We start from the raw sequence: 17,241 nt of genomic DNA, 5'->3' as shown, positions 1-17,241 counted from the left end.
TTGTCGAGTTATTGATAATTATTAATTTAAAACAAAATTTGACCATTTCTTTCATCGTTAACGCGTCCGTTGCTAATCCTTTCGCGTAAGATATGCGGTTATAGATTAGAGGAATTATGTGATTTTTATTTATTTTTTATTTGTTTGCTCTATTAATTATACAAATAATAAACACTAAACACTATATATCAAAAAGTAGAGTATGGGTTTCTAAATTTTGATAACCATATTGTATTATAACTTAAACATTAGGTTATATATGATTAGGTTATATATGATTAGCTTTATTGTTGTCATATTATTTATCCATCTACCGTTAAGAATGAGAGTGAGATACTATTAAGAAGAAAAGAAAAAACTGAGATACGGTTAAATAATTTGTTAATTGGTTGTTACCAACAAAATAGGGAAAAGATTAATATTTAAAATATACAACTAACTAAATATTGAAAATAAGATAAAATATATATGGTTAATCAAATAGTAACTAAATATTGTTAATCAAATCTTAATATAAAATATTCCGCTAACTAAATTTTAAAAATAAGATAAAATATATTGTTAATCAAATCCTAATCTAAAATATAATGTATTGTTAATCACATTCTAATATAAAATATACAACCAACTAAATTTTGAAAAAAAAATATTAACAGACTATTATATCTAAAATTTATACTATAATTAATTTTTATAATATATTTTTTAAATTTTATATCTATATAGATCACAAAAAGATTTATGATTTTTGTAATATATTCTTTAAATTTTATATCTAAATATAGATCACAAAAAGATTTATCGATTGAAATGCACATCAAATGAATATGGCTGTTAACTTTAATTAGTTGAATGAAAAGTTTAGTATATTTGAATTGTTATTAATTAAAAGCATTTTCGGAGAGTTCCATTATAAAATTCCAATAATTTTGGTGATTAAATTATTCAGAAGCCCCTCGGAGTGTATGAAATCATGAACCAACTTTTCGTGTTCTTTGAAGCCAAGTTGGACAAAATTTCATTGACCCCTCCGAATATGCGTCGACTCGGCACTCGTCGTATTAAAATAATTACACCTTAAAAAAAGAAAAAAGGGCATTTCCGTCAAATGACTCCCAAAGCCATCCCCCTTCCTTCGTCCTTGTGATGCCAACTAATATATGGCCAACCACAACGCAACTGACTCTTCTTATTTCTCTCCAAATTAATTTCATGACCCCACTTTACCCTCCTGCCTTTCTTTCTTTTAACAAATTTTTTCAATTAATTTTCAACGCCCGCCGGGTAACCGGAACCGCGACGGAGATTGAGATTTGAGAATACGAACTCCTTTCGAAAAACTTTCTGATGGATTAATCAATTTTCTTTTCAAGCAAACAATTAATGAATTCGAAAGCTTTTTAAAACTATGTCCCAATAATCAACCAATCACAAATCAAAACTAAAAACTATTTTGTTCTGTTTTCGCTTCTGTTTTCTCTTTTGTCATCATCTACCTAGGGTTTGTGCTTTATATGGAGTCTTCGCCTCGAGTTTAGGGATTTTGTATCAGTGCCAGTGAGCGCATGAGTACAGAGACCTAGGGCTCCCATGGCAACAATTTCTTCCATGGCAATTACGCTGTCCGACGAAGTATTTAGTTGGAGGCGAGGGGATCCGACGGATGTATCTGTACGAAGGAGAAGAGATCCGATCGTTGATTGCGTATTGTGGCGAGCTCGGAAGCGAATCCGCGCTGTAGCAGGGAGAATTAGGAAGATTGAAGTACACGCTCGACGGAGGAGAAACTTTTTTGAGAGATTTTGGAGGCGCAAGAACGGCTCTGATTTTAAGAGGATGCAACAACGACGAAGAAGCACGATCGTATTCCTCGACGATATTGGCCAAATCCTCGTCGGATCTAACGGTAATCAACGTTTCCAAGTCTCCGCCTGGCAATTGGCACTTCAACGTAACGGAAGAACCACAGAATTCTACAAGCTTCACCATTAACTCTGCAAAACGGAATTAAGAAAAAAACGAAATACATAAACACCTAGAGAAGAGAAACAAATTTCAAAAGATTAAAAAAAGAAAAAAAAAAAAACAGATTACGAACCAGAATACGAAACGGAATGATCGACGGCTAGAACTCTGGTAAGACCACCAACGTAACGAAGTTTACCGTCGGTTTGACGTGGAAGAATCTTGCCGCCATAGCTACAGAGAAACTTCATGGTTCCGGCTGCGGCATTAGACCTCATGGCTTCTATAGAAGTGTGAGTGAATTGAATTAATCAAGCTCTGTTGGTGGAAAGGGAAACGTAACCGAGGAGAGGTCAGGAGAAGAAGAAAAGGAGAGCGGGATGAAGACGAAGAAGAATGTGGGGAACAGGACTTCTCTTTGCAAACCTAAGGCAGTGATTTTGCCGAGTATTTAAAGGGCTAGAGGAGGTGGACTCTAGTGGGACCCGCAAAAGCCCAGTCCAAAATACGAATATTCTTTTCAAAATTCGAAGTCCACGTGTCGATCATACATTGGTCCACTGGGGTAAGTAAGCCCTCGTTTTCAGGCTTGAAATTTGGGTCAAGGTTCTCTTCTTATTATGCAACGTCTTGTTTCCTTTTTAATTTCCCCCCCTTTTTACTCTTTCCTATTTTCATACTAATTTTAATTCTGTTTTTAAAAAATCAAAAGTAAATATATTTTTATCAATAAGATTCCTTTTTCAAAATTAAATCAGAATTAGTTGCTAATTATATTATTTAAGTGAAATGTCATATTTGCCCCCGAGCTCACCATGAAACGTAAGCACAGTATAAAAAGAATTATGTAATTTTACGATTTAATTTAAAGGGCAAAATTCAAACCCCAAACATGCAACATGCCACCGGGGCCTACTTCAAACTGTTCTTTATACAAAATCACGAAAATATTGATTTTTTTTCCTTTTTTGTTGCAGATAAATAATCCAATCTTTAAATCATAAATTATAATTCAACTTTTTATTAAAAAAAAATAATAATAATAATAATAATATGATTCGAGGAAGTCTAGATTATTTGATTTTAAATTTTAAATTCAATTAATGGAATATTATTTATAGATTATAAACATTCAACTGTCAAAATTGGGATTTTGTGAAGGAATTGATTCGAAATCTGTAAGATATATGGAAAGTGGTGAGAGAGGAGAATAATCAAAATTAACGTAACTAAGTTTGTTTAATAGGACAAAGTAATATAATTAAAGCTGCTTTTTTTAGTTAATATATTAAATTAAAGAGGAAAAGAAATAAAGTGAAGGACTAATCGATCTTTCACGTAATTCCATCCACGTGGCACTCATGTAATGGTGCTGCCTTGTCAAACACTCTTTTGTTTTTTCCTTCTTGTTTAAATTAATCCATATATTTCAAATAAATAATAAATATTATTTACATTAGTCTTAACTAACATGTACGGGCTTTTTCCTATGAGGAGGATAGGGACGTTAACTGGCTCCAGAACCGACTATCCCCAACTACCCAATTTATACCATAAATTTTAGGTTGGATTACCTTTTACTTTTTGCTTTTTTTTTTTTTCTTTTAAGTTTGTGTCCCGTTTGAATTTCTGGAAAATCGAAAATTCAGTTTAGTTGCGAGTTGACGTTGACTCTCGACCAACTCAAAAGTAAAGTTACAACTCAACCCTACCCTACCTCTACCCTATTTTTAAGATTGTTATAAATATTAATAATATTTGACGTTTCTAATCAATATTACTGATATTTATACCCTACAACTCAAATCAATCAACCAAAAAATATATGGTTAGGTTGTGAACGGGTTACTTTCAGTGACCCAACTAAGATCTCTTTTAACCCAACCTGTGTACACTCTTAGACGAAAAATTTCAGTAAAATGTTGGAGAAACAAAATATATTAAATCACGAACATTAGCTAAATATGAATTGAGATAAAAACTTTATTTATAAATTATTTGATAAAGATTTGAACGTTCTGAGAAATTGTCCAAATTGACAGGAAAGAGTTTATTTGCACGAATAAAAAAAACCTATCTACAAAATTATATCATATCATATATGCATTAATTAGGAGGTTTGGTCTAATGAAAGTATTTAATTCGAAATTTGTGTAATGGATAGTTGTTAAAGCTTTATATATTGTAATGTATTATAGTATACTAATTTAAGACAAATAATTATATACACACATTTGTTGACTGTTTTGCAAATGATGTACACGTGATGTTCTCGGGTTTGTTTAAGTTGAATAAAACTTTTTATTCCCCTCGATTTTAAAAATACAAAATTCGTATACACAGATTCTATTCAATAAATATTTTGGACCCACTCGAAATTTTTTATTGCTGATTCAATCAATCCAAATAGATTGGATTGGTTGGTTCTCGACCAAAATTTTAAAAAAATTAATTCAACCCAATTTGAACACCTGACACAAATATATTTCTAGATGGGGTCGTTAGATTGAATTATATATTAAAGTATTGAATAAATTAAATAAAGTATTGAAACATGTGTGAATAGTTGGAGTATAATAAAGAATCTAATGCCACACGCATGGATGGAGCAAAATCAGCCAACGATGTTCGTTAGTGTTATTATAAATGTCGTTGGTCAAATAAATAATTCTATGATTAAATTTACAAATATATTGTATATATTTTCAAGATTATGATTCAAAGGGCCTCCAACTTTAGAAAAGCATTATTAGTCCCATAATCTTTTTTATGGTTAATAATGTTTATATTTTATTTTCCACCATCTTTTTTATTTTTTATGTCCATCAAAATAAGAAGATAAAATATTTTATCTTCTTTAATAACATGTGTTTTATGAGTTGATTTTAAATTTTGTATCTTTTTTATATATTTTATTTTCAAAAAATAATAAATGCCTATACCACCCTAGCGTCCAAAGCTGATTCCACGTGGGCTGGTCTATGACACGTGGAGGGGAAGAATAGAGTATAAATAAATATTATATTAATTAAATTTTAACTACGTAAGGGAATTGCATGTGCTGGTATGCAATGCATGCATCCATCACATCCACAGGAGTGTTTGTATTTTACTACTTTGTCCTTTTCGATTTTAATATATATATATATATATACAACAAAGTTATTATTTTAAATATAATAAAATTATGCATATATAATTTTATAATTTTATAAAATTCGTCATCAGTCATTATTTATGAGTATTTTAGGAAATAAATAATAATAATAAAGCGGAATTAAATTTAGAGGAAAAAGAAAAGGGTGGGTGGACTGGGGGCAAATTCGTCTGAACATTCGTCGGGATTTGGACTGAGTTTGGGGTTGAAAGTCTAGGACGGTTGCTGTTGGGCCCACGCGAAATGGTCAAATCAACACAATTCCAATACTGCCCTCCGAGGAATGCCTTTTCTGGGTAGCCTACGAGACTAGGACCATCGAGAGAAACAATGGAGGTGAGTGAACAAAGAGGACCATCGAGATAGTGTTTGTTGATTATAAACCCATGATCATTCCCTAAATTATTCGACGTGGGATTTTCATCCAATAGTATAGAAACCTCTTCTTAGCAGCGTCGTTTTAAAATTTTTGAAATGAAACTCGAAAGAGAAAGCCTAAAAGGAACAATATCTAGTAGCGGTTGACTCAAACGGTTACAAATAGTATTAGAGTCAGACACCGAGCGATGTACCAGCTAGGAGGTGGACACGAGTTGGTTGGGCTCGAATTTTAGATGTGATTGAACTCGTCGAACCTTACCGTTCTCATCCCATGCGTAATGGGCCTCAGAGCCCATCCTCATCGGCATCGACCCAACAATTTCATTACTTTTCATCTCCATGAACATGGGCTAATTCTTTGTGGTTCATTACCGGCAGTACAGTTTCAAATTCTAAATTCAAATTTAATATTTTTAAATTGGAACCCATAAAATAAAATAAAAATTATTATTTTTAACTCGTAATTAATATCAATATTTAGACTATTTAATACACATTTTTATTATTAATATTTTGATTAAAGCATGCTTAATTGCGTTTTAATTAAGTAATTAAATTATTTAATTTTCAAGTTAATGTTTAATAATGATTACTTATGTTTATATTAACTAGTTAATTCACTTTTTATTTATGATTATATTAATTTATTTTCTTACATTTAATTAATTAGTTAATTAGAGTTCTCATCAAAAGTATTTAATAGACATTAATTATTTTGCATTGATATTTAATACCCATACCCATATCCATTTACAAGGAAATAAAACTTATAATTCCAGGGTTATCTGTGTGCATTTTGAAGAGTACAAGGGTTTAATTGTAATAATAATTTGAGGAGTGGTTGAGCTAATAAATATGTGGTCGTAACAAAGACACAACTTAGGGTTTTTTATAATTTTTAAAAAATAATAATTATATTGTCAAACTCAAATGGGAGCATTAGAATCCCCTGTTTAAAAGTATTTTTTTAAAGATAAAAAAGTATTTTTATTAGACTAAATTGGTATAATATTATAGCCCTAATTGTCATTATTATTGATTTGAAAACTCTATTTTGTCCTCGCATGTACATATACTTTTATATTTGCATGTAGACTTATAATTAAATATCCGAAACTTTTATTTATTTTTCTTTATAGGTTTAAATAATAATAATATTATTATTATTATTTTATGTGTTATTTATGGTCAATCCGCCCAACCCAATAATTCATATATATATATATATATAAATTTATATCTAATAAGCGAATGCAAAATTTTCAAATTTACATTTAATGGTCGCTAAATAATCTATTCATTGAATAATTTTCTTTAAATAAAACATATTTTCTCACCACATATTTAACATGTCTTCGATCGACATCATTTTCAATAACAAATTTTGACTAAATGTCGTCGACAATATAATAATTAAATTTTTTTTCTAGATTCAAATCTCTTAATTTGCTCACGTCTCGTGCTTCTAGAGAAGTCTATAGCTGAGGTAGGATGGAAAACCCTTCCCTTTTTCGTCTTTGTCTCCGTCCTTACCTCTTAATTTGAATGATTGAATTAAAAAGTCTTTCCCTTTTCTTTTATATATATATATATATTAAAAAAAATAAATAAATACAAAAATATATGTATATTTCATATTTTAAAAATACAATTTTGAGCATCTACCATTATAAATCAAAACTATATCTTTCTTTTTTTTTTAAATCTCTCGCTTAAAACAACATTTATTAAAAATATAATATATATATATATATATATATATATAGCAAGTTGGCGCATTTGATATATTTAGGTGTCCAGTTCAGTATGATGTGAAAGGCATGTATCTTTCCACTGTCGAGGGAGTTCCTCTCCCTCGGGATTGTTCCTTATAATTTACAAAATATATATTTTAATTAAGTGGGTTTGGTGGCTACAAAATATCAACATTAAATCCAAACATTACAAATAATTCTAATCACCGCCACTTTGGGTTTAGGCTTTGTGTGTATATATAATAACATCTCAATATTTAAAATATATCTCATTTTTATGTTGCTTTCCTTATTTCAAATATTTATTATAAAGTTTTATTTCTACTCCAAACCCAAAACCATACAATATATCCCAATTTTTTTTTTTTTTTTTTTAATAATGTTCCACTAAATATCACCAATATAAAACTTTAATTTTTTTAATCTCCTAAATTATTTCAAACGCACCAATAATGTTTTATATTACGAAAAAGTTTAAGAAAGTAGAAACATACAAAACATTTGATTGTTAGTATCTATGTTATAAATATAAAAAGATAGTTGAAATTCAAGTGTTCAACACCAGAAGAGTCAACAAATAATTAAAAAAAAAAAACGAAATTACTAAATTGCACTTGGTAGGGCTTTGTGGGGATGGAGGTAGGTGGGTAGTGGAGATGAGTCAGCTTCGTAATTTAACTATTATAAGTGAGCCATCACAATCGAGTTGGAACTCAATTGTACTCCCAATACCAAATTATTATTGACTCATGGGTTCGTCTCGATGTGAAATTTAGGACGTCTCGTGAATTTCGAACGCTACCCATTATTTTCAGATCTGACTTATTATTGGTAACATATATCATTATTTTGAAAAGAGGGGAAAAAAATATTGGAAATAGTTGATATTATTAAAGATAAACTTGGAAGATTTAAATGATTGGATATAAAAAAAGGGAAAAAAACAGCGTGGGAAATGGGAGTGGATGCCAGCAAGATATTATAAATGACACGTCAGCAAAGAACTTAGTTCCAAAAGAGGTATCAATAATAGAGCATGAGAATGTATTATTAAATTTATTTAAAAAATATATAATAATAGAGTGTATTGGTGATGATGCTGCTGCTGCCCACTGGATTATAATTAACAACTCTTTCTCTCTCCTCTTTCCGATTCGGATTTGAGTTTGCTGCGTCTCGGTATCATCTACGCAAAGGATAAGACCCTAAACAATCTCCAATATTTCATGTTTTTTTCTCCTAATTTTATATTAAACTAATATTACTTAATTTAAAATATAAAAATTATTTTCCTTTTAGTTTTCAAAATTTTAAAGATTTTTTTTTTTAATATTGATAAATAAAATTAACGGAACAAATAAATTTATGGGTGGGAATAGTATTAAAACGCTTAGTATTGTCATCGTCTTATATTAAAAATAGTACTAAATAGCCTTTAACTTTATCTTTTATCTAAAAATTAATTTAAATGTTTTAATAATACCCACTAACTTAATTAATACACATATTTTCAATTGTTAATATTTTATATAAAAAATACTGTTAATTCTATATAAAAAAACGTTTAAAAAATATCTATTTTTAAAAATAAGTTTTGAAAAGTTTCATTAATATTATCTTTTAATTTTTTTCAAAAACTTCAAAAACATCTTTTTAAACTTTTTTTTTAACAACTTTAAAAATCTCTTTAAACTTTTTTATAATTTGAAAAAACAATTTAAAACTTTTTTTTTAAAACTTCACAAACACGTCTAAACTTTTCTATAAACTTAAAAAATACAATTTTTTTTTATAAATTTTATATATTTTATAAACTTCGAAAATACTATTGTCGTTGATACCATGTTTCTAAAATACTTGCAGACTTTTATAAGTAACATTAAAAAGTTTGGAGATAGTCTGTGAGATGTCGATAGACTATTTTTTTATTCATATATTGAGGGTAATAATTTTTTCGAACTTTTTTATACAAACCTAAAGTTCGAGGGTATTTATAAAATAACGTACTGTCAATTTATGTCTAAAACTAACGGTAAGGATAATTTTGATATATATATATATTTTAATGTTTAAAGATATGATTGAAACTTTTGAAAGTTGGTATTTTTTTAGACAAACTACAAAGTCTAGAGATATTTTTATTAATTTAGCGTGTAAGAATTTTTTAAACGTGGACCAAAAGTTTATGTTTTAAAAATACAAAACTAAAATAAATATTTTAAAAGTAGACCAAAATTGAAAATTCATGTATGAAAATAAATATTTTTTAAAATACGAAGACCAAAATGATGTCGAGAAAGAAAAAAAAAAGTCGGATTAATGAGATTTTAATTACTATTTCTATAAACAAAAAATAATAATAATTATTAGTTGGAGTTGTAGAGTATTATTTTTACATGGTATTTATTTTAGTTATAATATTATTGTATCGAAGCTATGGCTGAAAAAGAGATTATAAAATATATTAAAGGGACGACGTTACTACACGTCATAAAGTTATTTACAATAACTTTGCATTTACCTTATTAAATATTCTATTCGCTTGTTTCATAAGTAATACGAATTAAAATATTGAAATATTTTAAGATTATGTCAATTACTATTTTAGATTTTTTTTTTATTTTTTTTATAAATTGTATTTTTGTTTACACATTATTTCTTAAACTTTATTTTAAAAAATAGATAATAAAATACATTAAATTCTAGCTATATGAGTGTGGACCCATTTTTCATTAATAATCTTATTAAAAACTAATAAAAACATTTATTATGGAATAATAAATTAAACTAATACTTATAAATGCTGAAAATATTAATTTTCTTTAAAAACCATTTGACAGCTAAGAAAAATAGATCATTAGTGGCTACACAGCGTAAAAATATCTTAACAACAATTAAAAGGAAATATTCCTGAAACCATAATAATTACATGAAAATGTAGGGTCAAGAGTGTGATAATTCTAAAATGATGTCCTTATAATGCAAATAGTAAAAAAAGAAAAAAAAAAAAAATAATAATTGTGGTGACCCAATGCCCCTAATGACGAACTCTTTTGTCTATTACCAAAAGCTGAGGCCCCTATCAGCTATCACTTCCTCTCCCATTTCGCGCGCCACTTATCTAATAGACTTGCCCCTATCGCTCCTTTTATCAATTTTAAACTTTTAATGCGCATTATCATAATTATCGGTAATAATTAAAATTTCAATTTAATTATTTTTATTTTTATTTTTTAATCAAAATTGCTAACGAGAGGGGAGCGCACGTGGTGTCCACCTGTCACGGACGCCTATAAATATGCCCATTTCGCTTCCTTCTACTTCAGTAACAGTTCATATTTTCTCTTTTCCCCCTTTTTCTCAATCGGGTTTTTCTTCCCTCTCTCTTCTCAGAGATCGTCTCGTTTCGGTTTGCTGATCTGTTTCTTGGAGAAACCCTGGATTCGGGACGGGAATCTACTTCTTCTGGTTTGATTTTTCTCTCATTCTTTTTGCTTTGTTGATTGTGGTGTATTGAGAGGAGTTGGCATCGAAGAGAGTCTGTGTGTGGCGGCGGAGGAGAAACAGAGAAGGCAGGGTGCCAGTGATCTTGCTGTATGTCAGTGGATTGTGTTGAGACTTACTGTTGCGGAATTGGCAAGCTCAAGAATCCTTTGCAATGGCCTCAGCTTCGAAAAAAGCGACGTTTTCAACTGATGCTTGTTGCCATGCGAGTGGTGCCGGTTCTACTTCCGTTCCTCGAGAGGCTGCGCCTCTTGTTGCTTCCGCCAATGCCGTCCAAGATTGGAACGTGCCCTCGAACGATCGCGCCGACGATCGCCGTACCAAGAATGTTGCCATGCCGTCGTTAATTCGTCCTGTCGATGCGATTCCTGAATCTTCCACAAATGCTTCCGCCAAAGGCACGTTTCTTCTTCCCTTTCGATGATTTTTTGTTCTTCTCACGCTTATCTCCCTGATTGATGACCTGGAATCTCGACATAAAGCTGTGCTTGATATGACGTTCCGTGACTTTGATCTATTTTATTGTTTTTTCCTTGGGGGCCGAAATTGAGATTTTATTGTCATGTCCTTGTCGTTTAGAGCTCCGTAACGTAAATGCATTTACTGTGAGTTTATTATATTTCCGTCGGTGTAAGCATCGTTTGTTTTGTATGCTATTATTGAATCATTTGGGGGAAGGGAGAGAGACTGCGTGTGGGATTTCGCATTATCCTTTTCTGTGACTTTGGAGGCCGTAGTTACCACTTGCTTACCCTATCATACATTGTCTAAAATGTCGAAATTTACCACTTATGGGACCCTTCTTTTGCCTTTTCATTTATGGCCTCAAATTCACGACCTTTTATGAAAGTCAATTATGCAGGTGCCATGTGGAAATAAGAATGGGTTGAGCAAGGGAAGATAAAGTTGGATTGGTGAAATCTGACATTTTAGTAGCCACTTGTTTGTTTCTGTTCTTTTTCTGCCCATCCACCATAATGTTTTCTAGAAGCCACTATTTATTTTCTCCACTTCCTCGGTGCTTCTACTTTTTTCCGCATCCTCCTCTAGTTCATCTTATCATTGATAAATTACAGTACAGCTTACTGGATTTGTTCCTTAACCCTTGATTGTTCCCAGCTCCTTATTTCGTCCATTTTATAGGACGAAGTTTTTTTCACTTATACGTGCTCTATATTTTTTCTTACGTTTTCTTGATCTAATTTCTATGCTCATATCTCATACACTGTTGCTAGTCTGAATTAAAGGTACAGTAGATGATTGATGTTAGTATCTTCCATAGATTTGATCATGATTCCTTTTGTTCACAAAATATATTCCCCCACCCTTTTAATGATGGTACGAGCGTTTCTTGTAGATGATTTCTCATGCATTTCTGTTAATTGGTTGTACAGTTGTTCCCACTATGTTGAGGGCACAATCAAGACATCCTCTTGAGCCTCTGTCAGCAGCTGAAATCTCGGTTGCAGTGGCAACCGTCAGGGCAGCTGGAGCCACGCCAGAGGTTGTTACTGCTACTATGCAATCCATTTTATGGCTATTGAATTTGGATAATGGAATCTGTGGTATATTGCTTGTGATTGTGATGAGCTATTTTCATTGTTTCAGGTCAGAGATAGCATGCGTTTTATTGAAGTGGTGCTACTGGAACCAGAAAAACATGTTGTTGCCTTGGCAGATGCATATTTTTTCCCTCCATTCCAACCATCTTTACTTCCTAAAACTAAGGGAGGACCCGTTATTCCCACAAAGCTTCCTCCAAGAAGGGCAAGGATTGCTGTTTACAATAAGAAGTCAAATGAGACAAGCCTATGGATTGTTGAGCTGTCCGAGGTTCATGCAGTAACCCGAGGTGGACATCACAGGGGAAAAGTTATATCTTCTACAGTTGTTCCCGAGGTTCAACCTCCCATGGTATGTTTTTAACGCCTGTTATTTACTGCACGTATTTTCACAAATAGTGTCTTTATCATAGGAGTATTTGCTTTTTGAAAGCTCCAAAGCATCGTTACATTTACTTTTGCCGGTCACTTAAATTGAATGTGAAATATCAATAGTTGTTTGTTGCATTGCGGCTTTGTTTGGGGTGAAAACCTGTTAGGATTGAAAAATGAAGAACAACTTTTCATTTACAAATAATATCAGAATAGTTTTTCAATTACAAGGATATTGAGTGCTTGGATATTAAACTAATTTGCTCATTCCATCCTATTTTAGGATGCTGCTGAATATGCAGAATGTGAGGCTATTGTCAAAGAATATCCTCCATTCATAGAGGCTATGAAGAAGAGGGGTATTGAAGATATGGATTTGGTTATGGTTGATCCTTGGCAAGTATTATCAATAATCCAGTTCATTGTTTGTATTTGTCACGGTTTATCAAGTGCCACACCTTTGTGTCTAATATGATTAATCTCTCTTTGCTGCAGGTGTGTTGGTTATCACAGTGAAGTCGATGCTCCTTGTCGAAGACTTGCTAAACCTCTTATTTTTTGTAGAACTGAAAGTGACTGCCCAATGGAAAATGGATATGCTCGCCCAGTTGAGGGCATACATGTCCTAGTTGATATGCAAAATATGGTGGTTATAGAATTTGAAGACCGAAAGCTTGTTCCACTACCTCCTGCTGATCCATTGAGGAACTATACTTCAGGTGAAACAAGAGGTGGTGTTGATCGTAGTGATCTGAAGCCTTTACAGATAGTTCAGCCTGAAGGTCCAAGCTTTCGTGTCAATGGCTACTATGTAGAATGGCAAAAGGTGGATGTTACGGGGGTTTCTTTTCTTTAAAAAATTTATTATAAATTTTGCTTGGTTCATAATTTGACTTGATTTTTTTTTTTTGGGTCTTTTCTTTTCCCTTTTGACAGTGGAATTTTCGTATTGGTTTCACTCCTAGAGAGGGTTTGGTTATATACTCTGTAGCTTATGTTGATGGCAGCAGAGGGCGAAGGCCTGTAGCACATCGACTAAGTTTTGTGGAAATGGTCGTCCCATATGGAGATCCAAATGATCCACATTATAGAAAGAATGCTTTTGATGCAGGAGAGGATGGACTGGGCAAAAATGCGCATTCTCTGAAGAAGGTTTGAATTTATTTATTTATTTATTTATTTATTTATTTATTTTTGCTCCACAGTCATATCATGTGATCAAGCTATAGCAGTGTCTTTTTGATCCAATCCAATTAAATGTTGATAAATCATTGTCACAGGGATGTGATTGTCTGGGTTACATTAAGTACTTTGATGCTCACTTCACAAATTTCACTGGTGGCGTCGAAACAATTGAAAATTGTGTGTGTATGCATGAAGAGGATCACGGAATTTTGTGGAAGCATCAAGACTGGAGGACAGGATTGGCAGAAGTTAGAAGATCTAGGCGGCTTACTGTGTCCTTCATTTGTACTGTGGCTAATTATGAGTATGGATTCTTTTGGCACTTCTATCAGGTAAGTTGATGGCATTTCTTTCTCTTTCAAAATTGGTACTGACCAAGTCTTGCAAAATTCTTCAATAGCATTTTCGAATAAGATTTTAGCTTTATGTTTAAACAGATGACCTTAAATATACTGCTCGTGACCATGAAATATAGAATCGGGAAACACCCCACACAATGTTGATTTCCTCAAGTTGGGAAAATGAACGCCTCTTTGTTTTGGACAAAAGAACACCCTGGATTAGTAATGATTCTAATTTTCACCGGTGCTTTAAAAATTTAACCTGCTTGGGACAGGCAACTTTTCATATAGCTAAAGAATGTATAAAAATTGTTTCTACGGGAATTATATGTACAGGAATTTTGTTTGTGATTTCAGATGCTAGGCAATAGATATCAGTACAAAGTTTCTATTTTTAGTCTCTTGACATTTTCTCTACCAACGCTCTTTCTTAATTTTTTTCATTAGTGGAGGTTTGCTGATATGTAAATGATATTACAGGATGGGAAAATTGAAGCTGAAGTCAAATTAACTGGAATTCTCAGTCTAGGAGCCTTACAACCTGGTGAATATCGAAAGTATGGCACAATGATTGCACCAGGTTTGTATGCCCCAGTGCACCAACACTTCTTTGTTGCTCGTATGGACATGGCCGTTGATTGCAAGCCTGGTGAAGCTTTCAATCAGGTGCGTCTTTAACCTTGGAAAGTTGCCGAGTGTATATATACCAAATGCGCTAATGGTAAAAAGATATCTAATGGCTTTTGGATTCAATCATTCAAGCTAGTGTCGTATTAGTTTTCTATCAAATAATGTAGGATGGAATGATAATTTTCAGTTTTTTAACTTGGTGAATATAGAAAGATCACAGAGATTTTAGGAATCAGAAGAGAAAAGACCAATTGTATTTCATAATGAGTTACATCATGTAATAAGGCTTTCATCCATGGATGTTTTGAAAAAATCTTATACATAGTTGATTTCACTACATCGGTCATCGTTCTTCTTATATTAAGACTTTCCCACTTAACATGCTCGTAGGTAGTTGAGGTGGATTTGAAAGTTGAAGGACCTGGGGAGAACAATGTCCACAACAATGCCTTCTACGCTGAAGAGACATTGCTCAAGTCTGAAATGCAAGCTATGCGTGATTGTAGTCCTTTGACCGCTCGCCACTGGATAGTAAGGAACATTCTTCTGCTGGCTCAATACTTCTAGGCTATTGAACTCAATTTCATGAACAACATTAAGACTTTTGGAAACCAATGTTTTCTATTATATATTGTTCTTTCACTTTCTTTGCTTGTTCTTCAAAAAATGTTTAAAGAAATCATCTATTAAGCTAGAGACTTGTGCCTTCCAAATGTAGAGAAGACATAGATATATAATTTTATTTAGTTTTAAGATTTTCTTTATTGCTTTTAGTTTGACACTAAATTATTAGAAGGTGATTTCAATCTGTCTATCATATCATACGGTTGTGACTGAGTAAATATTGGTCCTTTTGTTCCAGGTGCGAAATACTAGGACTGTTAATCGAACTGGGCAGTTAACAGGGTACAAGCTATTGCCTGGTTCAAATTGTTTGCCATTAGCTGGTTCAGAGGCCAAGTTTCTTAGAAGAGCTTCTTTCTTGAAGCATAATCTTTGGGTGACTCAATATTCACGTGATGAGATGTTTCCTGGAGGGGAGTTCCCCAATCAGAATCCTCGCGTTGGGGAAGGATTGTCTACATGGGTCAAGCAGAATCGCCCCTTGGAAGAAACTGATATAGTCCTTTGGTCAGTTTCCTTTCTTCTTCTGTTTCCACGTAGACATATTAGCTGAGCTGCTTATTTAAGATTTTCTGTGCATGTTTTTGCATTCCTTCCTTGATGTCATGTTAATTTTCACCTGTTCTTTTTGTGCAGGTACGTATTCGGGATCACGCACGTTCCTCGGTTGGAAGACTGGCCTGTTATGCCTGTGGATCACATTGGCTTTTTGCTCATGGTATTTCTATCTATTTCTGTATCTTGTGCAAAGCATTAGTGTCAATTTGTGGTATAGTTTTCCTGATCCTTTTTGTTGTAATGTTTGTGGATGATGCAGCCACACGGGTTTTTCAACTGTTCTCCTGCTGTTGATGTCCCGCCCAGTACTTGCGAATTAGATTCAAAAGACGCCGACGCTAAAGAAAATGGAGTGGCGAAACCAATTCAGGCCCCCATTATGGCAAAGCTTTGAACTGTGTGATCATCACTGCTCCTTTCCTTTTAAATTTTATATTCTATTGTCCGTTCTTAAGTCCAGTGGGTTGCTTCCCCTTCCCCTTCCCCTTCCCCTTCCCCTTCCCCTTGTTAATAGAACAATATGTGTCTAGTTTTCTAAACACTTGAACGTTATCAATATGCATATTATGATGTTGACAGTAATGGCATCTACCTACAAAGTCTAGTTGTTTTGTTGAAAGTTTGTGTGAGGTGTCCTGTTTTTCTATGGCGGCAGGCAAACCACATATCCCTCTTCTTGTTTTCTCTGCCTCCATAAACCCATACAAGGACTATCTATCCTTCAAAGATTGATATCACTCAGGATTTTCTTTCCTTATCTTTGATCTCCATGATTGTTCAAACAAGGGCACAGCAGGCATCCTTTGCCTCGTCAATTAAAGTCAAATCTTAATTAGGATGGATGGTGTAACTTTTCTTCAACTTTGCCATTTAACTTTCAGGGGAATTTGAAGGAGCAGCCAGCCAGCCAGCCACACACACACACACCACCATCATTATATTTGTTGCGTAATCAGTGGCTCCTTGATTACAGCAAACAATTTGATTTAACAGTCCTTGAAACTTTGTGAAGCTTTACATATAAGATAAGAAGGCCGGAAAAGGCAGAGGCAGAGGCTTTTCCCTAAAGTTACGGACACCATCACTGTCAAATAGAACTCTCTCTTTTAGTGCCTTTCCTTACTGACTCATATTTAGACTATCTTCTTGTCGGCACACTTAATTTATTACCCAAAAAAGTTCGCATCGAATTGGGTGGTTGGATGGAT

The 17,241-nt window shown here is 32.7% G+C and overlaps 2 protein-coding genes across 3 annotated transcripts; one reads left to right on the top strand and one right to left on the bottom strand.

The window, feature by feature from the left end:
* Positions 1-1,330: 1,330 nt before the first annotated feature.
* Positions 1,331-2,381, bottom strand: LOC111793377 (protein PAL OF QUIRKY). The gene is made up of 2 exons (XM_087123118.1): positions 2,099-2,381; positions 1,331-1,994 (listed from the first exon to the last, which is right to left on the bottom strand). The coding sequence occupies exons 1-2, from the start codon at positions 2,241-2,243 to the stop codon at positions 1,549-1,551; spliced, it is 591 nt and encodes a 196-aa protein (XP_086979244.1). The 5' UTR covers positions 2,244-2,381; the 3' UTR covers positions 1,331-1,548.
* Positions 2,382-10,571: 8,190 nt separating this feature from the next.
* LOC111793197 (spermidine copper dependent amine oxidase 2) lies at positions 10,572-16,615 on the top strand. Of its 2 annotated transcripts, none has more exons than XM_023674974.2 (12): positions 10,572-11,159; positions 12,156-12,265; positions 12,370-12,675; positions 12,979-13,091; positions 13,191-13,521; positions 13,632-13,847; positions 13,976-14,212; positions 14,702-14,887; positions 15,242-15,382; positions 15,714-15,982; positions 16,112-16,193; positions 16,293-16,615. In XM_023674974.2, the coding sequence occupies exons 1-12, from the start codon at positions 10,916-10,918 to the stop codon at positions 16,425-16,427; spliced, it is 2,370 nt and encodes a 789-aa protein (XP_023530742.2). In that variant the 5' UTR covers positions 10,572-10,915; the 3' UTR covers positions 16,428-16,615. The 2 variants fall into 2 exon arrangements, with proteins under 2 accessions (XP_023530742.2, XP_023530743.1); XM_023674975.2 differs by lacking the exon at positions 10,572-11,159 and adding an exon at positions 11,709-12,008.
* Positions 16,616-17,241: the final 626 nt, after the last annotated feature.

This window comes from Cucurbita pepo, chromosome 4, assembly GCF_057944985.1.
Source record: "Cucurbita pepo subsp. pepo isolate OVF chromosome 4, ASM5794498v1, whole genome shotgun sequence".
NCBI classification, from domain to species: Eukaryota; Viridiplantae; Streptophyta; class Magnoliopsida; order Cucurbitales; family Cucurbitaceae; genus Cucurbita; species Cucurbita pepo.
Note: the sequence above shows the minus strand (reverse complement) of the source record. Positions and strands in the feature narration are given on the sequence as shown.

Excerpts from the sequence above, each read along its gene's own strand:
- LOC111793377 (XM_087123118.1), bottom strand. The coding sequence starts at position 2,243 with ATGAGGTCTAATGCCGCAGCCGGAACCATGAAGTTTCTCTGTAGCTAT. Across the intron at positions 1,995-2,098 it reads TCATTCCGTTTCGTATTCTG|AGTTAATGGTGAAGCTTGTA; the intron begins GTTCGTAATCTG and ends TCCGTTTTGCAG.
- LOC111793197 (XM_023674974.2), top strand. The coding sequence starts at position 10,916 with ATGGCCTCAGCTTCGAAAAAAGCGACGTTTTCAACTGATGCTTGTTGC. Across the intron at positions 12,676-12,978 it reads CCGAGGTTCAACCTCCCATG|GATGCTGCTGAATATGCAGA; the intron begins GTATGTTTTTAA and ends ATCCTATTTTAG. Across the intron at positions 13,522-13,631 it reads ACTATGTAGAATGGCAAAAG|TGGAATTTTCGTATTGGTTT; the intron begins GTGGATGTTACG and ends CCCTTTTGACAG.